This window comes from Chenopodium album, chromosome 19 (assembly GCF_948465745.1).
Source record: "Chenopodium album chromosome 19, dcCheAlbu1.1, whole genome shotgun sequence".
Classification (NCBI taxonomy): domain Eukaryota; kingdom Viridiplantae; phylum Streptophyta; class Magnoliopsida; order Caryophyllales; family Amaranthaceae; genus Chenopodium; species Chenopodium album.
The window spans coordinates 40,717,712-40,742,626 of NC_137852.1; the positions used below are offsets into that span (position 1 = coordinate 40,717,712).

General features: G+C 34.4%; 3 protein-coding genes across 3 annotated transcripts; all 3 read right to left on the reverse strand.

Moving 5' to 3' along the window:
- Window positions 1-4,666: 4,666 nt before the first annotated feature.
- On the reverse strand, window positions 4,667-5,542 carry LOC145594384 (uncharacterized). Its single transcript, XM_081650698.1, has 2 exons — window positions 5,142-5,542; window positions 4,667-5,030 (listed from the first exon to the last, which is right to left on the reverse strand). The coding sequence occupies exons 1-2, from the start codon at window positions 5,540-5,542 to the stop codon at window positions 4,667-4,669; spliced, it is 765 nt and encodes a 254-aa protein (XP_081506824.1).
- Window positions 5,543-11,069: 5,527 nt separating this feature from the next.
- Window positions 11,070-12,460, reverse strand: LOC145595599 (putative carboxylesterase 6). Its single transcript, XM_081652013.1, has one exon. It carries the CDS (start codon window positions 12,281-12,283, stop codon window positions 11,273-11,275), a length of 1,011 nt encoding a protein of 336 aa, XP_081508139.1. The 5' UTR covers window positions 12,284-12,460; the 3' UTR covers window positions 11,070-11,272.
- A 4,462-nt stretch (window positions 12,461-16,922) lies between these two features.
- LOC145595601 (65-kDa microtubule-associated protein 5-like) lies at window positions 16,923-23,954 on the reverse strand. Its single transcript, XM_081652014.1, has 11 exons — window positions 23,682-23,954; window positions 22,530-22,733; window positions 22,199-22,444; window positions 21,898-22,113; window positions 21,052-21,207; window positions 20,771-20,930; window positions 20,276-20,427; window positions 19,796-19,883; window positions 18,053-18,126; window positions 17,887-17,961; window positions 16,923-17,402 (listed from the first exon to the last, which is right to left on the reverse strand). The coding sequence occupies exons 1-11, from the start codon at window positions 23,745-23,747 to the stop codon at window positions 17,151-17,153; spliced, it is 1,689 nt and encodes a 562-aa protein (XP_081508140.1). The 5' UTR covers window positions 23,748-23,954; the 3' UTR covers window positions 16,923-17,150.
- Between the last annotated feature and the right edge of the window lie 961 nt (window positions 23,955-24,915).

Here is a 24,915-nt window from a genome sequence, read left to right on the forward strand (position 1 = left end):
GACTCCATTGTGGTTAATAGATATGATGTTGAGAAAATCTTGTTGCTATTTATACATAATACGGAAGAAAAAATGACTTGTACGCCAATAATACATACATTAAACAAGACAATTTTGATTTGTATTAAAGAAAAATGACTTGTACGCCAATACATACATTGAAGTGATTAAACAAGACATCTTAATCTAAATGAGCTATCTACTTATTATTTCTGTACGACACATGGAATTGAATTAGTAAAAGTTGTTAACTTTCTTATTTTGATTATACATATTTACGTATGATTATATATTATCTAAATAATTAATGTAAAATTATAGTCAAAGTTTATAAAATTAGAACATAAAGGAATGTTACAGCATCATTGAAATCTAACTTTTTGACTTTTTTAAAAGGTGGTTAGATAAAAATTAATTTTTTTTAAAAAAAAAAAGATGATTAAAAAAAAATCACTAATTCTTATACGTTGTATATGGTTGGCCATTGATGACTCAGTCATTACATAAAATTATCAAAGCAACAACTTTACCTTTAATTAACAACTAACACAAGTTTAGGATATAGTTTTACTCACAAAACGTGGTATCACGAACAAGATAGGAAAAAGGCCGGCATAGATCATACGAATACGACACTAGATAGTGTTTTTTTTTTTCATTCATTTAATAATAATTGATACAGTCAAATTAAACGCATTTGTCAATGCATGATTTTGACCTATTAGCATTATTTGTAAGAGGTACTTACGGATGAATTTATGTGTTAACACACGTTATATTAAAGGTTAGAAATGCGTCTGTAAATGTAAAACAGAAGAAGTATAGTTTGTTCAAATCGCTCACCATCTTATTGGAAAGTCATTTTCAAAGTATGGTGTCCATTTCAATAGTTACTAGCTTAAGGCCCGTGCCATACACGATAATAAGTCTAATTTTTATAAGAATATCTAAAAAATAAAATTTGATAAAACATTTCCATCAAATATAATGTCATAATCTAGATTAATAGGCAAACAAAAATGAAAATTTCGACTACCTAAACCCGAATTTTTTTCAGGCGAGGGCTGGTTTTATCAGGTCTAGTGGCCAACTGGCCATATTAGTAAATACTTATTTATTAATGAATTTTTAATAAACATCAAAAGTTAATCAAACAATAGTCTAAATTTAATAATTGATATTTTACCTTTTCCAAGAATTAGACGTATGATATAATTGTAAAACACAACATTTATTTAATAGTTATATTATACTCTATAAGTCCTTAATTTGTAATAATATATACGTAGTAGTAAAATTTCAGAAAAAAATGATAGTTAATTTGAATATATAGTCATATTAAAATTAATATTGAAATAAAATATTAACTAGAGGAATTGGAAGAAGAAAAAAAATTAAGTGTTTATTTAAAGTAATTTATTTAACATTTATTACATGAATCAATTTATTATTACATTTATTTAGCAAAATTTTAAAATACTCCATTTGAAAATAAAGACAATATAAACGATTTGGAAATATATTATTATAGAATCAAAATCAAATATTAATAAAAAAAAATTATCATAAAGATAACATAAAATATTTGAAATGATATTGTTATATAATTAAATGTTTACCAAAAAAAAAAAGTGAAAAAAGGAATCGGAGTTTTGGAGGGAAAACAACACCGGGATGCGACACGTGTCAATCCTGATTTCTATTTTAGTATTAAGTTATTGATTGATTATGTGCCAGTGGCTGGTGCACCTAGTAGAAATAAGTGCACCACGACTATACTTTTGAACATTTAGTAAAAAAAATTGAAACTTTATAAAAAAAATAAAAAAAATAAAAAAATAATAAAAAAAAAAGAGAGAGAGAAAGAGAGAAGGTATTGGGTGCGGACTCTCGCATGCAATTTTCCGTACGGTAGGCTTGGCAGATATATTCCACTTGTTGGCTTATATGTTTCATTTGTTAGCTGATATGATTTTTTGTGTTGGCTAATATATTCTTTATGTTGGCTTATATATTTTTTATAATTTTTGATAGGTTTCTTTTGTTGGCTGATATCAGACATCATTTGGCTTATATGTTTTTTTAGTTGGCTGATATATTTATTTTGTTGGCTAATATGTACTTCCTCCGTTTTCTTTTACTTGCAACATTTCTCTAAAAAGGAAATGTCACAATATTTGCAACACACTATAAAAGCAAAGTTACTTTAAGGAAAAAAAAAAACTATACTATATCCCTTATTTAAAGCACATGGGCCCACTAAATTGCACTCCTAACAACCACTCATTCTATTTTAAAGTTTATAATATTATGTAAACCTCACATTATTTATTACCGCGCTAAAGAGTGTGTTGCATCTAAAAGAAAACGGAGGAAGTATATTTTTATTGTTGGGTTATATGTTTCATTTTGTTGGCTGACATATATGTTTATTTTGTTTGCCTACATGTTGCTTTTGTTTGCTGATTTCATCCTTTTGTTAGTTGATATGCATTTTTTGTTGGCTGATATGTTCCTTCTATTGACTGATAAGTACCGTTTGTTGGCTAATATACTCCTCTTTTTGGCTGATATACTCATCTTGTTGGCTGATACGTTTATATTAATGTAGGATATGTCTCTAATGTTGACTCATATCAAACATTAATTGGATGACATGTTCCGTTTATTGGATTATATGCATTATTTATTGGCTAATATAATTAACAACACCCAAAGGGTAAACCGGGTAAACACCAAAAAAAAAACATACGAAGTGTTTTTATCTCTTTCTCTCTCCTCTTTCCTCTCTTCCTCTCTTTCTTTATCTCTCTTTCAAATGAGTATGAAGTTTAACATCAATTACCCCCTTTTGCACAATAACTCACTCAATTAAAACCCCAAATATGTCTCTAGCTCCAAGTAAATTGCAACCCCACACTCCACTACCAATATTAGAAAAACACATACTTCGGTATTTGGGAATAAAGCTGCATTACATATCAGCCATCAACCCACCTTCATGTCACGGCTCACCCTCAAGGCCTCAACCTAGGGTTGGGTCGTGTCGGGTTCGTGTTCGTGTCAATGTTAAACGGGTTGAAAAATCCTTGACCCAAATCTAACCCATTTCTTAAACGGGTTGAAAACCCTTGACCCAAACCTTACCCGCTTATTAAACGGGCTACCCGTGTAACCTTTTACCCATATAGTATGTAATAAACTATAATATTCCATTTAAAAATAAAAAGACCTACTTCCTCTGTTTTTTTATACTTGCAACACTTTTCTTTTCACGCTTGTCGATGCATTATTTCAATCATTTATATCTTTAATTATCAATATGTAAAAATTATAAATGTTAGATATTAAAATAATATAAACTGAGACGAATCTAACAAGATCCTACATGATTATATTTTTTTCTTAGCCATAAATCATCAAACTAGTTAAAGTGAAGTACATAAATAGTGCAAAAGTCAAATTGTTGCAAGCATAAAAAAAACGGAGGAAGTACATCATTAATTCATTAATGATACTACAAGAGTTTAAAGTTATTATTTTAGCAAAAGTACTACATGAATTTAAGGTTGGTTGCTTTAGCAGCACAACCATACATAAGAATTGTCCTAAATTTACAACCGAATTTTAATTTACAAAAGTTGAAATTTATTTTATCCGCCAAATTAACTGTCAAAAATTACCTAAATGTATACATGGTGCCAAGGCAATTTAAAAAATCACAAGTATAGAATAAAATTTTCGGTTTTTTTTTTACTATTTGATTAATAGGTTAAGCGTGTCGGGTTCGAGTTAGCGGGTTGTCATTCAACCCATTTATATAAATGGGTTATGCGTGTCGGTTTCGGGTTGAAAATTTCAACCGAAACCTAACCCGTTTAATTTTGTGTCGAGTTCGTGTCGACCCAATGATGTAAACGGATCGAGAATACTTGACCTAAACCCGCTTATTTTGTGTCGGGTTTGTGTCGGGTTATCATGTCGTGTCAGCTTTTGACAGCCCTGCCTCAACCCCAGTCGCAACAACCTTCATGACCCGCTCCGAACAACCTTCTCATCGCACCGCAAATCGCACCACCACTAACTCCAGGCCACCATCGAACACATCGTCCTCTTTTATGTCAAACCCAACAAAACCCACCGCCGAACAACCTTCTCACCGTACCGCTTCACCATCGTCAATTCGTCATCGTCATCTTCGATTTAAGGGGATCTAAATTCAATCAGAAAATGCATAAATTTTCTTGGATTTTCTTGGATGTGGTTGGCTGATTCAAGCATAATGATATTCTTATGTGAAATTGTGAGCCCTAAAATCCAAGGTTTTTTTTTGTGAATTGAAATGAATGTGTGGCCACCTTATTACAGTAATAGTTGTATTTGAAGGGAAAATAGTTTTTTTTTTATGCAAAGTCAGGGGCGAAATTAGATTAAAGAAGTTTTACAAGTTACAGAGTACAGTTAGGGAGGTCTCTCCTCTAATAATACATCACTTAAGAAGTCTAGTGGATCACTTAGAATAATAACTAAAGAGTTTTGGTCCGAAGACTTCATACAATACTTAGCTAATCTATCAGCTATCCTGTTAGAATCTCTGCCTACATAATAAATTGTTGCTGCTTGAAGCTTATCCAATAGGTCCCTGCAATCGTTTAGAACAATCATGTTAGCATCTTTCACAACCATAGGATCCTTGATGCAATCCACCATATGTTTTGAATCGGAGCAGACTTCCCCAATCTCTCTCCACATCAAGTTTTAGACCCGTGTGAATAACAAGTAATTCACCCATTGTAGCAGATTGAACTCGGCATTTCAATTGAAAACCCAGAATCCAAGAACCTGCATCGTCACGAAAAACACCAGCAATACCAGCCCACTCTCCAATAAAAGAGAAAGAAGCGTCACAGTTCAGTTTTAAGGAAGGGAATCTGGGAGGGGTCCAAACTGGTAAAGGAGAGGGAGTTGGGTTACTGTCCAAAGATATTCTCAGGGAGGTATGGTATTCCCAAGCTAGAGCTTGAGCCTGACTAAGGCATTTATCAATGGGGTTAGAAGAAAGGTTAAAGATGGAGTCATTCCTTTTTTTCTAGAGGGTCCAAATGATGAAGGAGAACAAGGTTTGCCAGGGAAATTAAAACTCCGCAGAAGGAGATAAGTGGAGAGACAGGTTAGTGTGCAGCCAATCTTGAAGAGGTTGAGAAAAGAAGGTAGGTGGCATTTGGAGCAAATCCCATACACCTTTAGCTTGTATACAATCTCTTAGAATATGGAGTGTATTCTCAGAGATATCATGACAGTAAGCATAAGCATCTGAGTTGGTAATTTTCCTTTTCAAGAGAGTTACTCTATGAGGTAATCTATCCCAGTAGCAAAGCCAGATAAAAAAATTAATTTTTGGAGCAGTTTTAATTTTCCAAATCCAGCCCAAGTCAATGCTATCCAAATTCTTATTTTTAATAAAATGAATAACAGCCTTTTTGAAATCAAACTTACCCTTTGAAGTTAAAGTAGAGAAGATGAAATCACTAGCTAGAGTCATGACCTGTGTTTGGGATAGGGATACTCAGGCAAGAATTTTTAATATCCCAAGGAAGCTCAAAAGAGAGATTAGAGAAATCCCATTGAAAGTTAGAAATGCACACATCAAGCATACTATCTTCCTCATCTCTTTGTAAGGGACCCTGAATGTGACTTCTAAGAGGACCTAAACCCGACCAATTGTCAGACCATACAAGGATATCCATCCCATCCCCAACCCCCCATTGAATGCAAGCTTTGAAGGAGTTCCAAACTTTACCTAAACTTCTCCAAAGGTGGGAACCAGCAGAGAAAGATCAGAAAAAATTGTTACGTTTGGAATATTTATCTTTAAGCACTTGAACCGCCAGATTATTCTCCTGATTAAGCATTCTCCACTAGAGCTTTAAAAGATGAGCTTTATTAAGAGCTTTGAAACATCTAATACCCAAGCCACCCTCAAATTTAGGAGAAGCGATTCTATCCCTTCCCACCAGGTTTAAGCCCTTGGAATTGTCACCTTTACCCCAAAGAAACTTAGCCATAAAGCTATTAAGGTAATTTAGGACAGACATAGGCAAGAGCATACATTGCATATAGTAATTTGGGAGGGTATTCAAAGTGGAAGAGACTAAACAAAGCCTACCCGCTTTTGATAGCATAGATGATTTCCAAAGATCAAGCTTTTTAATAATCTTCTCAGAGATAAACTTCACCTTATTCTTAGAAGGTCTATTATTAGAGATGGGAAAGCCTAGGTAAGGGCTAAGATCTTCCGTTTCCTTGAAACCCATTGCATCACAAAACAAAGCTCTATCATCCAAAGAGGCGTTCCTAGAGAAGAAGACCCTACTCTTGCTAGCACTAATAGTTTGACCCGAGAAAGAACAAAATGTGTCAAGGGTTTCTTTCAATGAGAGAATATTTTCAATGGAGGCTTCTCCAAAGAGAAGAATGTCATCGGCAAAAAGAAGATGGGAAATGGTTGGGGACTTGTTTCCTACCCATACAAAAAGGTTTCCACACTTTCCTTTCCACCTCTCTATGAATAAGTTGAGATAAAACCTCCATACAAATAATGAAGAGGTAGGGGGAGAGGGGATCACCCTGTCTAATACCTCTAGAGGGAGAGAACTCATCAATGGGGACACCATTAACAAGAACCAAAGAGGAAACTGAAGAGACACATGACATGACAAGCTCAATGGAGGGATCATCAAGACCAAAGAAACCTATGGCATTTTTCAAAAAAGTCCACTCAATTTTGTCATAGGCCTTTTCAAGATCTAACTTAAGAATGAACCAACCCTTCTTACCCTTCCTATGTTTCATGGAATGGAGAATCTCACAATCACATTGGTTTTTGTACCTCTTCCTGGGAGGAAGCTATTTTGAGAAGGAGAGATTCTATTTGGAAGGAAGATCCTCATTCTATTAGCTAGAATCTTAGTCACAATCCTATACACCGTATTGCAGAGACTAATAGGCCTAAATTGGGTAATAGAAGAAAGATCCGAGACCTTAGGGATGATAGCAATCAGGGTCTTATTAATAATGTCAGGAATAGCTCTACTCCTAAAGATATTCTGGATATAGGGAATGAGGTCAGAGCTTATAGTATCCCAAAATCTTTTATAAAAATAAGGGTGATAGCCATCAGGTCCCGGGGCCTTGAAAGACCCCATTTTTGAGACAACCCCCCAAATCTCCTTAGAGTCAGGGATATGAGTGATAGAGTCTCTGGTTCTGCCAACAATCAAAGGAATAGGGAAAGCATCAGGATGCGGGGAACACACAAAAGAGGAAGAGAAGAGGGAAGAGAAGTAGCCCTTGATGTGATTCCTAAGCAAAATAGGATCAGAAATAATGTCACCAACCTCAAAGCAAAGGGACAGCATTCTATTTCTATTCCTTCTAATTAAGACAGATTTATAAAAATACGAGGTATTCCTATCACCCTCAACAAGCCAATTATCCCTAGATTTCATCATTCAAAACAATTCCTCTTGGTGAGGAGTTTCCAAGATTTCATCTTGGAGAGACTTCTCCAAGTCAAACAGATAAGTAGAAACATCATTAACACCTTGGGCTTTCTGAATACCCTCCAATCTCGCTGTGAGGCGAGCCTTTTTCTGAAAAATATTTCCAAAAACATTTTTATTCCAAGCTAAGCAAACAGGGGAAAGATCATTTAGTTTTGCAAAGAAATTATTATCAGTTTTATACCACTCAGAGGGAACAAGTGACATGAAAGAAGGCTCCAAACACCACATACGTTCAAATTTGAAGGGTTTAGGGGCTTGGAACCAATTTTTTCAGTAAGATTTAGGAGAATAGGAAAATGGTCTGAAGTGAGGCGAGAGAGAATTCTCAAATTACCAGAAGCAAACAAAGAGACCCATTCCACATTAACCCATGTTCTATCTAATCTCTCAAAAATAGGCCCAATTTTGCGTTTATTAGTCCACATAAATTTCTGACCACAAAAACCCAAATCAATCATATTACAGGAACGCATACAATGGATAAAAGCATTTGCTCTATGAAGTTTAATCGGTCTACCACCAAATTTCACATGAGGGAAACATACTTCATTAAAATCACCCAAAATAACCCACGGCAAATCCATGAAGGAATTAAGTAACTCAAATTCATCCCACAACAACTTACGCACTCTAAATTTTGGATTAGCATAAATACCCGACAAGAAAAAAGTTTGAGGAGGAGAAAGTACCTAAAGGATGCCATGAATCCCCTGATTCGACGTTCTGGTTGGTTCAAAGGAGACGTAATTTGACCTCCACAGAACGACGATGCCTCCAGATAGACCAGTCGGCTCCACCATCACCCACTCATCAAACAGTAGCTTGCGCACAATCTCCCCAGTATCAGTTCTGCCAACTCTAAGCTCAGTATTAATTATCAAGTGCGGCTGGTGTTGTTGGATCAGAAGTCTTATGTTTCTCAAGAAGGAAATCCCCGCGAGGAAGGGAAAATAGTTGCAGCACGAACTATGGGAAACGTTCGCACCCAATAGTTTGTGTACAAAAAATGAACATTTAGTATAAAAACATGAACACGTCATCAAAACTAAACAAAAATTTGCAATTTTATATGTTTATATTTTATAACGAAGATGTTCATTTTATATGTAGTAAATGTTCAGTTTATATTACAAAACTATTTAATTATTACGAGTCAGACAAACTTCATTCAAAAATTGATGTTTATTATGTAGTGTTATACAAGTATTTAATGTACTACATGTTCAAAACTTGCGATTGTTCAAATTTTTTAAATAAATGTTCAAAATTTTGTTCAAATTTTTTTACAAAATGTTCAAAAGTATATTTTGGTGCATTGCGATTGTTCATATATTTTTTTTTTTTTGGCTAAATGTCCAAAATTTCGATTGTTCAAAATTATTTACTGAATGTTCAAAAGTATAGGCGTGATGCATTGTGATAGTTCAGTTTTTTTTTTACTAAATGTTCAAAATTTGCGATGTTCAGATTTTTTCACTAAATGTTCAAATTTTGCAGTTATTTAATAATTTTTACTAAATGTTCAAACGGTATAGTCGTGCAATAAAAATTTACAGTGTCCAATTAAGGCAAGTACAATGTGGGCTTGGGTTGGTTGACGTATCATTTATTAGTGACAATTGCATATCACTTCGAAATACCCGATTAGAGCCCACATTGTACTTGTGAAGAATATAGTTATATACTTATATCAAACATTAACACTGAATGAATGAATTGCATTTATAAATAATTATTCACTATTGAGTGATTTCTCCTAACCTTTTTTTTTTGGGCAGAAGATCTCTCCTAACTTAACATGCTATATAGATTATTATTAATAATAAACTCATTTGGGAGCTGAGTTCTGAGATGTTTTTTCAACAATTATCATTAATTCATTATTCACTATTGATCAATATATCCTAACCTAACACCGTAACACGACATAAATTTTATTAAAATGAACAAAGGGGATGATTTGCAATTTCAATTCCTCCCTAAAAATTCATGCTTGAGCTTAGGAGAACAAAAATGTGAGAATTGATTACTAATTTGCGTGATACTTCTTGCACTTTTAAACAATTGTTGAAACATATCCAAGTTACTATATTTGGTGTTTGTAGTCTTTGTACCAAGATTGAATCCTTATTGAGGCATAATTCCTCTCCACTGCGCAAAGCATAACCCGAAGGCATAATTTAAGAACTTATAGTATGTATTATAAAATTTTCTATGTATTATAAAATTTTCTATAGAGGCTGACTTAATTAATTTATTTATTTTTCTACATTTGGTGCATGGTATCAGATTCCAACTAAGGTTTCTATCTCTTTTCTCTCTCTCAAACCCTAAATCGATCCTAACCGTTTCCCTGCCACTTTCGGCCAGCCTTCTCAAACACCATGCCCGGCGATGACTTAACCCCCCCTCCTCCTCCTCCTCCACCCCCCTCCAACACCTTCCATCCGGCCTATGCCGCAACATCCATCTAGAACCTTATGCACGTCACTTTAGATCAACAGGAAGCTCATTACACCACTTGGGCCGAGCTCTTTCGGATTCAAGCATGTGCCTACAACCTCCTTGATCATATTGATGAAAAGGTTTCTCGTCCCGTGGACATAGATGATGCAACTTGGAAGAGGTTAGATGTTATCGTGAAGATTTGGATTTACGGATCAATATCCAAGGGACCTTGTACACACCATCATGAAATCGGATGCTACGGCACTCGAATTGTGGAACCGTCTCAAGGAAATCTTCCATGATAACAAACATACTAGGGCGGTATATTTAGAGGAGCAGTTTAGCACCGTCAAGCTTAAGCTGATAGTTGAGGCCTAGGAATATGTTTTATACTCTATCACTCCCCCTCACATGAAAGGCCCTTTGGGCTTGAAATGTGGATGCAACACAGGCCCACCCATACCTGATGCGAATTAATTCCACTTTGAAGGAGGGGTGGATGAGATTCGAACCCGTAACCTTTGTGTCACGCTGGCTCTTGATACCATGTTAGAGGACCAACTCAACCAAAAGCTTAAGCTGATAGTTGAGGCCCAGGAATATGTTTTATACTCTATCAATATTTATTAGATCCGAGTAATATTAGTTATTAACTTATTACTTATTAAGTGGGGATTTGGTTAGTTAGTTGGGCTTTGGAAGGTATCAATAAAAAAAAATAAAAAATAAAAAGAAAAGAAAAGTTCCCATTAAAAAAAAAAAAAAGAAAAAGTAAACTAAGACTTTAATTTTGTTGGTTACTCAAGCAGTCAAGCCATCAAGAGTTGGTTAGTCTACAATTCACATAACTAAAAATAGTGAAAAGACCAAATTAGAGAGAGCATTTTCTCCTTTCTTTTACTTTGTATTATTGTAACACAAAGTCTAAATAATTAATTTAACAAGAAGACGGATGTAGAAATCTTAAAATTGAGACTCCTATTATGAATGGAAAAAAAAAAAAAAAAATTAATAAAAAAAAAAACATTGCAACAAATATGAATCCTTAAAACGAAGTATAACAATCCAAAAAGAATGCAATGAAAATAGAGCAAGAAGTATTCAAAAAATTACATCACTATTAAACATACATAATCATTTATTCGGACAAAATGAAGCTACATTACTACAATGTCACACCACAAATCACAACATCTAAAGTGACAAAAAAAAACACCTTCATTATTGTGACTAAATGATAAGTCTTTTTCTCCAATCAATCAATGCCTTTTGATGAAATCAATTATAGCATCATAAAGATTATCAGTTTGGGCCTTAGTCTCAGGATCATGGTCCACTGCCATTTTATTGAGGTAAAAGCTATGAGTTACATTTTGACTCATATAAAGCTCCACATTTTTGTTAGCCTTCTTCAAGGCTTCATAGAATTCCATTTGTGTGTCAATGAACAAATCTTTTTCAGCCACACAATACATGATTGGTGGCAAATGGAGCCCATCTAAAGGCGGTGCGGCGGGGCCCATTGGGCATGTAATTGGGTGATCCTTTGTGCTCCCAATTGGTAAGGCTAGGCTCAAAAACTTATCAGCCATGTCTAGGGTCAAAAATGGGGTTTGGGGCATTTCTGACTCGGAACGGCTTCTCGTGGCTCGAACCACACCCGGGTGGATTGGAATCGACCCGGCTAGTTTCAATGGGTTCAAATTAGTTTTTCCACCTTGGGCCCCCACTTCATGGACTAGGTTACCACCTGAGCTATCTCCAATCAAAAAAACCCGTCCAAAATCAGCCCGGCCCGTGAGCCACCCATCATGGGCCTTAGATTGGGCCAATGAGGTAAGCCACAATAGGGCCGAGAACCCCTCATTAACAGCAGACGGGAGCCGGTTCTCGGGAGCATGCTGAAGGTAGACCGAGACGACGATGGCCCGGCCAAACTTGGCTAACTTTGAATAAAACACATAATACATAAACCAATCGGCCTCACTTATACAAAACCCACCACCCGGTAAGTGGAGGATCACGGGTAACTTCTCATTCGGGTCATCCTCGGGTCGGGTCTCGGGCATGTAAACCCGAACCCGAGGGCCCAATTTGGTATCCACATCACGGACCGCAACCCCGTCGATGAATTCTTCATGGGCTGGAACTGGGTCGACCATGAACTTTGCCTCGGGTGGTCCTACCCATGAACGGTCCACGGAACCGTCATCGTAAATCCTAAGCCAACCGGAGACCTCATCAACTATATTCCTCTCTTGGACCGGCATGGCTAAAAATGGTGGGAGTTTAAGTAAGAGAAGAGTTTGTTATTATATGAGTTTGGTGTGTACTAGTATAGTGATGAATTCTAAGAGCTATTTATAATAGATTGATAACATGTGGGGGGAAAAAAAAAAGTAATAGTGCATGCATTAGTTTGGAAATTTCATGGACATTTGGTAGCATTTGCATGTAAAATAATAGGGTGGTGTACTGGTATAAGTAACATACTTTACTACGTAGTTTCTACTTTGATGCTACCTAATATTCCATGTTTTGGCTACAAGACTAGCAGACTACTCCTTTCGGGTCTTCGGGTAATCGGGTCTTTATTTAAAATAAAATTACACTATTGATATGTAATACTACGTATACTTCTTTCATAGCTAATTAATTACGAGTACAATATTTATTTCACAAGTTCTTATATGTGGTTGGTCATATGGTATGGTAGTGTGATTACTTTATATTTATAATAATAATTAGGTAATAGGGGTTACCTCGATGAACAAATGAGGTTACCTTGACAGATGTTAGCTAGGCTACTCTATTGTAAAAATGGGATTACTTTCATAAATGGGAGGATTTAATGTTTTCATTTGTTGAAAAATTTAAAATCAATAAAATAAGAGTTACTTGAATAAGCAAATATGGTTTTTTTTAAAAAATTAATTGATATTACTCGTATAATAAGTTTAGATTACTTATAATGGCGGAGCCAGAATTTTCAACTTGAGGGAACACTGCATAAATTATTAATTTAAATTACAATTTCTTCTTCAAGTTTTATTTTTGAACCAATCATGACCATGGAGAGAAAGTGTTAGCCCTTATAGGCTTATACCACTGAAGTGCCTCTTTTTCTTAATCTCTATGCTACATAAAATTTCTTTATAATGATTTTTTTTTTTTTAAAAAAAAAAAGTGGGTCCCTAGTTGGCCCGTCAGTATTTGTATGTAAAATGGATTACTCTCATAAATAAATGACGCTTGTCATTTGAATGAAGAAAAATACACTTTTTTAATGCAAATAAGGATTAAAAAAAAAGAGGAAAAATACAGTTTAATAATCCCAACTTTGCCCAATTTACTTTAAATAATCCCAACTTTTGATTATTCTGCAATGATTCCAACTTTCATATGGGTTTTCTTTCTTCAATCCCAAACCGGTCAACAACCTATTACTCTAGGTTACCCAACACGTGTCAACACGTGATTGGTTTATAAATTAAAAAAAAGAAAAAAAAAAAGAAAAAGAAACAAAAAGGAAAAAAAATCAAAAAATCCAAAACAACTAGCCACCAGCCACCAACGGTGGCCCTTTTCCCCGGCCTACCCTCGAACCACCACCTCCTAGCCCCTAGCCACTGATTTTCGCTGCCTAACCACCATAACACCGAAAATCGGCCCCTCCACCCCAAACCCACCTCGGAAAACGTCGCCCCCTCCCCCCCCCCCCCCCCACACCACCGAAAATGGCCGTTCCTCCCTTCCCTAAACTCAAAATCGAACTTCTCCCTTCCCTAAACCCAGAACACCGACCTTCTCCCTTCCCACACCGTTGAAATCGACGCCCCCTCAATTCCCACACCACCGAAACCGATCTTCTCCCTTCCCTCAACCCAGAAACCGACTTTCTTCATTCCCCACCTTCGAATTCGTCCAAAGCTCCCAAGTCCCAACGTTGCTTGTGGTGGTTTCAGGGCTATGTTAATCGGGGTGGAGGTATCGAAAGTTGGTGGTGGGTGCCGGAAAACGGAAATTAGAGTCGGAAATAGGGTTGGGTGGGGAGGTCGTGGCCACCGGCGGTGGTCATGGCAAGGCTTTGATATTTTTTTTTATTTTCTTTGTTTTAAAAAAACTTATTAATTTTGTTATGAACCAATAAACAAGTGACACGTGGCATTTATATTTTTTTAACAAAAAATTAACCTCTCTAGGTTACCGGTAAATGGGGTTGAAGAAAGAAAACCCATGTGAAAGTTGGGATCATTGCAGAATAATCGAAAGTTGGGATTGTTTAAAGTAAATTGGGCAAAGTTGGGATTATTAAAGTGTATTTTTCCTAAAAAAAACCGTACAAAAAAACAAGTAAACTCAAACCATAAGCCGAGGCGTAGCCACTCCGGACTAATGACATCCTCACAAAGAGAGTCTTTGATTTCGATTGGATGATCATTGAAATAAACCACCCTTTCTTCACAAAGTACTCCTAAGGGCAATAGCAATAAGAGGTTTGTGGAGAGGTTTGTGGGAATAATAGATGTTGTTGGGTTGAGGTTTGTTGTGGAGAGGTTTGTGTAGACAAATCGGTTTGTAATTGCTTAGTTGGCAAAAATTTGAAGCTTTTCTCCCTTTGTTTTTTTTTTTTTAAGGGAAAAAAGTTGTAGGGATGAATTTAATGAGTTGTATTGATAATGGGTCCCCTACATAAACCTGTAAATAGGTTTATCTATTGTTGATGAAAGGTTTGTTAGGGAAGAGGTTTGTGTAATGATGACGTGTCAAGTAAACAAAGCTCTTAAATGTTTTTTCTATTGTGGATGCCTATTGGCTACCTTATTTCTTTCTCTAACACAATGAAAAATACAAATACAAGACTTATTATTTTTATTTTCATCTGTTTTTGATTAATTATAACACTCTATTATTATTTTTTATAGGTAGCGATGATATAAAGCGACCGATTAAAAAAGATGAAGCATAGGGAAAATGAAAGTCTTGTTCTACCGTTGTCAAAAAAAACTAGTCTTGTTCTTTTTGAGCTGATGTGGTCTGCTCTACCTTATTCTACTAAAATCTGCTTTATTTTAGTCGGAAGCTGAAAGAACATGGCAAAGTTATGTAAAACGTTACTAACGGGGTAGAATTTTTGAAGATTTGTCAACTTGACTTGTCTGGCCAGTGGCCACAAAAGCACAAAGTTAGGTGTGTGGTAGTTTGAATTTGTGATACATCACATCAATAAAATGCACTCTTTTCCGGAGCAATTTCCATTGAAATTACATAATAAGTGAGAAACTCATTTATTCTTCCTTGTTGACCGTATTAACTATCATTCATCCCTTATCTATTCTTGACCGACTTAAAATAACAAGACTTGTGTTTTATAATCATTAAATCGTGAGATCAAACTCATCATTACGCTTATTCTAATATTCTTGACCGACTTAGAATGAAAAGGCTAGTATTTTATAATCATCCGTTGGCTTTTTTAATGAGGATTCTCTTATTAGCTTATTATTTTCCACACTTTTCAAATTATTTTGTCCTGGTTTGATATATGAGAGGTTCTAACTCAGTAAAACACTCTCCTTACCAAAAAAAAAAAAAAAAAAAAAAAAATTGGCAACATATATTATATCATGCTAATATAGACGATATTTAAATTTATACACATAAAACGTCATTTTAACCTGAATAACCTTAATAAATTAAGGTGAACCCGATTTATTACTTTAAACCTCTAAGCTTTTTCAAACATCATTCCTTTTTGTTTTTGAAACAATTCAAACAAGCAAACATCATTCCTACTTCGCATTATCTTTGCTAATCTAACGTCAAAATTATAGCATTGGAAAAGAAAGACACTTTAGGTAGTCGCAACTCGCAAACTCGCAGCCACACAATACGAACTTATTAAAACTAACCATTAAGATCAAGTTTAGCCCATGTGACATCATTTTTAGTGATCCCCAATGAAAATGATGTTATTAAATTCTTGTTAAAACTCACTAATACTTGCACAAATTTATCACTTTAGCTCTAAGACTCAAATATATAATATATTATAGGTAGAAAAGTGTAAAATAATAATAATAATAATAATAATAACACTTCGTAATAAAAGTAAAAGTGAGGTGGGTGAAGTGGGTCCTAATCTCAGGTTTTAAGTTGAGTTTTGGAATTTCAAAACTCAACTTGAGACTTGTTTAAGATTTAAGAAGAAAAATGGGAAAAGTCTTTGTTTAAGACTTAAGATGATAATGTCACTCCAAGTCTTAAGACTTGTTTCATCGGAAAATATACAAGCTTTTACATTAACCCTCCGTTTTAAAATACTTGCTCAATTTCTTCATGCACGGAGTTTTAGGAAAAATTAGAGAAAATAATAAAATATAGAGATAGTGGGATAGTTGGGAAAATAAAAAATTGTAAAAACCAAAGTAGTTGAAAGAATTGAGAAAAAAAAAATATGAAATTAATAAAATATAATTTATGTTGGGTTAATTAGGTGAGAAATTAATTAAATATTGAAAAAGCTTTTCAAATAAGGAAATGGAGTAAATATTTAAAAACGGCCGAAATTAAAAAGTAAAGCAAGTATTTAAAAACAAAGGGAATACAAGTTTATCTCTTTGGTAATAAACAAATTTTGTTTATCAAATGAAAAAGTCATCTGATTTTTTTCTCTTGTTTGTCCAATTTGTAAACCATAACATAAGATGTAAAAGTAACATGGATACTCAACTTTCAAACCACCTAAACACATTGTAATCATGTTACGTTATTGTCCCTATAAAGTATAAACATTGTAGAAGTAACATGAGGGTTCAAAGACTTGCTCGCCATCAAAGAAGGAATTCTTACAAAACATTTTAATCACTTGTTAAGAAGTTGGGCAATTTAGAACATATCAGTAACTAGTTTCAGAAAATATGCAGTTCTCCATATTTGCCCTATATTAACAGATTCAAGCTTTTAACAGATACCAGTAATTAGTTTCAGAAAATATGCAATTTTGACAAACTCAGACATGAATGGCCCTCCTAAACTATTGGTGAGTATGCTATGAAGAACTATTTCAGCATCCATTCATCCTGAAAGTCCTCTTTCTCAACTATATTAAGGCCATTAAACCAAAATGCATCAGGGTCAGATACCACGAGACACAGGATCATCCTTGGCGAGTGCTACAAAGTTCACTGGTATAACTCTTGCGCTATCTCTGCGCTCTTTACTACCCGAGATCCCAAGACGCCCTGAAGGAGTTCCTATCCTACGAGTATTGGGAGTTCCGACCATTGTATTATTATTGGTGCTTTGACCCAAAGGCTTTTTATTAGGCTTTGAACCATAGAGCGCTTCTTTTTCTGTAGCAAGCTGTTCTTGCAACTTTTTCTGCTCCTGCAATAATCAAAGACAATTTCATTAAAAATCCTCCGTTTTCTTTAGTGTATACAAACGTTGCCAAATTAGTAAAAAGAAAGTTGCCTTTGGCTTCAGACATTCTCAGTCACATGAACTACTCCCTCGGTCTCGTACTAATCTCTCACTTAAGTCAGTCCATCACAAATAATCTTTTTGTAACCTCAAATGAGGGAATAAACTTATCCCATGCAAAGTTGGGCTTCAGTTTTACTTACTACCTTTTCTCCCCTATACATCACATCAACCCTTTTTTTCTCACAAGTCCTACCCTTTTTCTTCCTACTCTATCCAAACATTACTACAATTGACTTTGTGAGACTGATGCGATATGTATTGCTCATCTATGCTGAGGCAAATTGATAAGATTCGACTTAATTACTATTGTGTAGAGCAGTACACTACATCAGGAAGTGAAGAAAAGGTGACTACGTGATATAACTATATAATACATCAGACATACCCGAGTTCTACGTTTCTCCTCTTCCCTCTGCTGACACTGTAAAGTGTATTCTTCCAATTGATGTAACAACGGTTCCTGGTAATTGAAAACAAGAAAAGATGTTATGTATATAATATGAGAAGAGAACCATTAGTTAAAACCATGAATTAAGGGTCTGGTCAATCACCTTATCATAAAGAAATGTCATTCCTTTCTCTACTTCCCAAGCTTTAACTTTTGTTATTAAACTCTCAACAAGAGCTACATAAAAAGAGTTCAGACTCGTGAAAAACAAACCAAGCTCCTTTAAAAGCACTGGATGTTGAATCAAATTAATCATTTCCAAATAAAATTCAATGACCAACAACAATCAAAAAGGTGTTAGAAACAGCAAGATGCCAAGAGAAGAACAGTAAAACTAAAGACTTGAAGATAAGCCAATCTGTTCATCTATACAAAACTAGCAGAGAACTGGCAAAGCAAACAGCACAGCCATTTCAAAACAGCACAGCCATTTGAAATGTTTAGGTATCATGCAATAAATTCTTGATGGAAGAAAAAATACACTTGAAACGTAAATTAGCAGTAACAATTACAAAGTAGATAGAACAATACAGCCCGCTAGTTTCCCTTTTGTTTAAAATGAGAGGTGCCACAGATAAGGTAATATGTGCAATTAATTTAATTCATAACTCAATACTACATATATAAGCTAAGTCATACTCTGCATAAACTACAAGATATTCCATATACATTAATAAGATACAGAGAAGCAATTGCAAAATCAAGTCAGATATACTAGTACCCTCAAATTTATTTATTTTTAGTAAAAACTACATTAGAACTACACAGAACAAAAGAAGAAGAGGTATTCTCATAAAATAATCATATAAACTGCTACTAATTAGCCTAATTTCTTTAGATTTCCCTAAAAAAGCCCCAACCTCTTTAGCCCGTAAAGAAACTAACAAATTGATATAACCCCAAAACATAACACTCATAATAGCATTTCCAAGAAAATTAGGTTGATCGCCTCTAGCCACCCACGATCCACAAAATAGCCATCATTGCATTTCACCCAAGACTATCACTTCTAAAGTTGATACTCCATGACTCCATGTTATGCTGATCATATTATGGTAATTTGAAGATTTTATACATCCAATGGTAACAAATTGGAGTTATAGATGGTTTCACATTTAGAAGAAACTAGTAAGGAAAAAAAAAAGAGGAAACACATACAAGATACAACTTCAACATACCAATGTTTTCTCATCTATCATATTAGTCATTATGTAAGGAAGAAGAGAACAGTATAAGCACCAATAAGTTTGACACAAAAGGTTTGAAAATTCTTGGATGGGGCTGATTAAAGGTAGACCTGGAAAAAAAAAAAAAAAAAAAAAAAAAAAAAAGATGATAGAGGAGAGAACAAGGAAAATTTTCTCGTCTTACCGCCCCTTTCCCAACACCCCCAACCCTCTTTTTGATAGTTAGCTTTAACAAGCAAGCATATACGGTATCAAACTATCAATGTATAATCAAGAGCACCATGATGATCATCTATGTTAATCGGACTTTTAAAGTCTTCATACTGCCCCAATAATCAGGGTTAGATACTTGGAACTCTGACAAGATATCTGTGCTTTATTATAGGAAAGTGACCATGTTTGATCAAACATCTGACAATAATTGTGGTGCCCTAAGTAAATGGATCAGCATCTCTTTGAGCCTTTATAACAATGCAAGTTGTGAATCATGGAAGAGGTTTAGCTTGATCCCCCCAAAAAGATGAATAAAAAATTAAAAACCAAAGCTCCTTGAGGCTATATAATATCATGAAACTGTACCAACATAAACCTTGTAGCTTAACCCTAAATGGTATAATCAGCAGAAACGTTCAAAAACTATAAAAACTGAAGAAGCTCACATGGAATTTTGCCGACTAGAGTCCTTGCCTTTTCTGCCCTTTTCAAATTTTTATGTCCTCCTCTACCAGCACAGTATCTATTATCATCCTGAAGAGACAGAAGAGTATACTTATAAGGAATACAGAAACATGAAACAGGATGCATTCTTTTGATGTCAGTATACAAGTACAGAGAAGTGCCACTTATCACAGGGTCACATTACAGCTATCATTAATTATACCAAATTCCTGACAATATTCCATCATTGAACATGTTAAGACACAAGTACAGGTGTGTAGCTACTATTTTTTAAAATTATTAGGAATACAAAAGATAATAAAAGTACTAGATTTATTTGTTGATTCTTCAGTACATTTGAGAAATATGTAGAATCCAGAACTGCAAACATTGTGATAAGTAAAATTTGGAGTACCACTTAGCAACTAAAGCTAAACTTGAGCAGCTAAGAAAAATCTAAAACGAATTTCCAACTGCATTACCTTTTCATATCCATCTAGCCAAATTTCTTCCTCTGACGCATGCTTCCACTTCTCAACTCTATCAAGTATATCCTTCCTGCTCTGAGCTTCTTCTTTAGCTTGTCTTATTTGATCATCCATACGAAAGAGCATCTCAGACATATCTACTTTGCCTGGGAAGCCATGAGGAGACAACAATTACCAGAAACTTAGCACAAATTTAGAAATACTAAGGAAGCAAAAGATGCTCTAAGACAAGATTGGAAAAACAATATGACTGAAATCCAAAATAACTAATTAATGATAATAAAAAATAAATTTCACGATATCACTGAAGTATAATACTTTAGGACATCATTTCTCGATAGAGGCAATGGTCAATTAGCGCATCTGCAGTTTATTTTTTTCATGTAAAAAAGGACTTTAGTTCATAACTTAAATACAGGTAGTATAGCACTATAGCCTGAATGTAGTGAAATCTACCAATCTAGAACGAGGGGGAAAAAATCAACAAACCAGAATCTATGAGGTTTGTCAGCATTTTCCTTGCTGCATCACTGTCTACATCCACATGAACCCCTCTATATATTTCTTCTAATTCAGTTTGCCTCTTCAACACTAGCTCTCTCATCTTGCTGGCTTTAAGAGTATTCAACTGCTCAACTTCAATTTCGGTCTAACAAGGAAAAAAAAAAAAAAAAAAAAGTCAGGCTCCTAGGATAAATATAGAGCAACTAATGGTGCAAATTTTTTTTTTTTTTAAAAAAATGCACACATTGAGGGAGCAAGAATTATACCCGCTCAATGACATCCAGTGAAAGGGAGCCTGTTCTGGAAACCTCGTCAACAGACGAAGAAATTAAGGATCTGACATTCTCAAATTTCTTCTGCTCGATAGTTGGGGTGTCCAAGAGACTCCACAACTCCATAAGAGCACTACCCAAATCTTGAATCTGTCCAAAGAATATTTAACTTAATTACGTATTTGTTCGGTAGTTATTTGTCCGGTAGTTCATAAAGTGGTAGTGTCAACTAGGTTTATGCTCACAACAGAATTCATAAATGAAAAAATATAAATAATGAAACGAAAGAATTTCCATTAATTCCTATGAGGTCAACATATGAAAGTATAATCTAGGCATCTAGCTAGAAAATCACGAACAATGAAATTTAATATAAAGAAAAATTAATGAAATTCAAGAAAATGAAATTATGAAAATCATGTACGCTTAAAATTTCCATTTTCACTTTTATTCAGCATCCATTCAACCTGGAACACAGTTGTATAAGCTACAGAGACAATCACTAGAATATTTCAGAATTCGCCACAGGTACAATATGAATTCAAACAATTCTTTAGCTGAACAGCACCATTATCCCAAAGGATTAATTAACAGAAAAGGCAGACATGAATACATGATCCCGTAGGAATGAACAGTGGAAAAAAAAAAAAGTCTTATAGCTAAACAGTGGCTTTTCAGCATGTCAGACTTTTTTACTGTCCAGGTAAAAGGTTGAGTTAGGAAGTACTAATGTTTTAGGTCAATGACAACTCTAATTTTCTTATTTACATCAGGAGCTGTAAAGGATTAAGGTAATTATAACACCTATGGATACAAGAAAAATGTGTTTTAGATAATTACCTTTTGCAACCGTCGCTGCTTTTCTTGCTTTAACGAATTCACAACACCTGTCAGCTTAGCAAGAGTATCATTACTTATGCTCTTCAGCTGGCCATATCCATGATCAACCAAAGAAGGGTGGACCTCATCTACAGTTGATCTAAAGTCAAGAGACATTACGACTGATAGCTCATGAATAGCACTTACGTGACTATTGACTTTCTGCAAACGTAGAGCCTACAATGGAGAGACATATCTATGCATTAAGCAATTTATTTTCAAAGCAGCGATTAATGGAAGTTGAAGATACTAGATAGAAAACCTTCTCATTCTGAAGCTCTTCAAGATGTGATTTACGTTCAGCCAGCCTTTGTACTGTTAAGTCTTGTTCATCCACTTGAGGTTCAGCATTATTTATAAACTGATCATTCCCGGCTATCTCAGCACAGATACGTATTATCTGGGACTCGATTTCAGAGAATTCTTTTACTCTTTGCAGTTTCTTTAGTCTCAAATCGTCTAAGGTAGGTTTAACAGAAGATAGCTGCTCTCTGAGAGTACCCTTTGCCTTTAGAATAAGATAAAGGAATTAAAGTTTAATAAAAATGAAATAATATTGCTGAGACTGGAAAGTCATTAAAAGAGAAGCTAACCCGCGTAAAAGAGGCCCTCTCTCCCAGCGTTGACATTAGTCTAGCAATTTCAGCTTCACCCTCAGCAAGTGTTTGATAAAGATCGGATTTGTACTTCCTTGTATTCTCCACCTTCCTTCGGTAAATGTCAAGGCATTCTTGCTCAAGTTCTAAAAGCATCCTGTCTCTTTCACTATCATTCTCCCCGATTTCATCCCATATTTTCTAAATGAAGAAACATCAAAAAAATATAAGAAAAAAGATAATCAACCTTAAAATTAAAATTTTAAATAAAATCACTTGAATGTAAGACTTTAGGAGATAAATAAAAGAATACCAGACTACACTACTCACTCTCTAGCAGTCAGACACAATTGTAATAATTCAGAGTTTCAGACATTTTCTTCTCTAATTCTCTAAGACCTTCATGTAACAGAAGGGATCTCGATTAAAGAATTAAAAACCAACAGGAGATGACTAACCCAGCTAAGAGTGAAAAACCACTAAAACATCTACGAAGAACTGCTTTAACTATTAGTGAAAAAAAGTTGACACAAACACAAGACAATGACACAAAACGAACTAGAGAGAATTAACAGGTTCTGTCCCTAAAAACTTTGGTATGATTGTATCATTTAGGTTAACTACATTACATTGGGGTTTTGCACCCGAAAATCATAATTGCACCAGTTCATTCAGTCTCACATCTTACCAGCATAAATGTAAGTGCTTCTCCATTAAATTTTCAATAATAAGATCACTATATAAAGCTACTCTTGCAATCGTATCATGAAATCACCAATCCAATTAAATTCGCGATAACCACCACCACCACCACCACCACTCACAATCACAAAAAGACCAAGAATTTTGATAATCCTTACAACTATATATAAAGCATTTTCACCAATTCAAACAATTCCTCAAATTACAATAATTTTTGAATCAAAATTAACCCATTTTGCCTAATTTTGTTCACTCTATGGCTTAAAAAACAGGCATTAACAACAATAATCATGGAAATTTAACAAGTTCATACTAAATCCAACAGTTCATCACAAAAGAAATGCAAAACAACCAAAATCAAGCAATTCAAAAAACAAAAACACTCACTCAAATCACTAAAAACAAGTACAAAAATCAAGAAAACAAAATTATAAAAAGCAAGAAAACCTGCAATTCTTGGAGTAGAGTACCACAAGTAGTCTGAGAGTGAGACTGAGAAGAAGCCGCTCTCATATCGAACGATTATAGTGAAGAGAATCAATGGTGAAACCCCCAATAATTTTACACAAAACCCTAGAAATTGGGAATTATTTTTTGAGGAGAGAGAAAACCCAAAAAAATTGAAACAAGCGTTACAAAAGTAAAATTTTCAGAGAATTTGATTTTGAAGGATGTGATGATTTTTGTAATAAAAATGGGAAATTTTGTTTGATTTTTAGGGATTTGTTTGATTTTATTTTGTGTGTAATAAAAGGAAGGTTGAGTTGTTTGGCGCGAATTTGTAATGAATGTAAAGAGTTTTTGAAAAAATTTAAATTTTTATTCGGAGTATCACTGCAATACGGAGTACCTTTTTGTGCTACGGTATTTTACTTTCAGTCCTTTTTTACAAAGAAGATTGACCCAAAGTGGAAAATGAAAGGAAATACTCGTACATTAGAAGATTTGTATTTTCCGGTTTTTTTAAAGTGTTTTTGTTTTTTATTTTCACTTTCGTGTAAGTGGCACGGCGTATTTACAGACACAACTTTGATTAATGTTGGTAATTTATGTGCATAATAAAAAATCATATTCATGTGCATGTTATAATCCACTCAATATATAATGACTATAAGTCTATAATCTATCAATAATCGTTTTTTATAATTCAAAACTTAATACGAGTATAGGTTAAGTTTTGTATTGCTATAAGTGACCAATCAAATTATGACACTTAAATAAATGAGGAAGTACTTCAAATATTCTTTAAAACTATGGTATGACTCTACGGAGTACTATTTGTATTTTTTTGATAATAATCATTTTTTATTGGTTCATCTGATTTTGTCATATATAATTTATTTTATTTGAACTTAATTTATTTTATATGAAATTATACGGAGTATTATTTACTTTATTTTTCCAGAACTTAATTTAATTAAAAAAATTTAACATATTTTACTTAAAATAAGATGAAACAGGTTTCAAAAAAAAAAAAAAAAACAAACCCTAAATCTCTCCATATTACAATATACTCCCTCCGTTTCAAGTTACTCGCAACAAAGGAGGGAGTTACAGACTCCTAGGCAAAAGATCATAAGCTTGATTATTGAAAAATTAGGGATACAGTTAAATACTAATCCAACCCATAACCAACACCTAGCACCACCACCAGCAGCTAGCACAAACAGTCCACCACCAA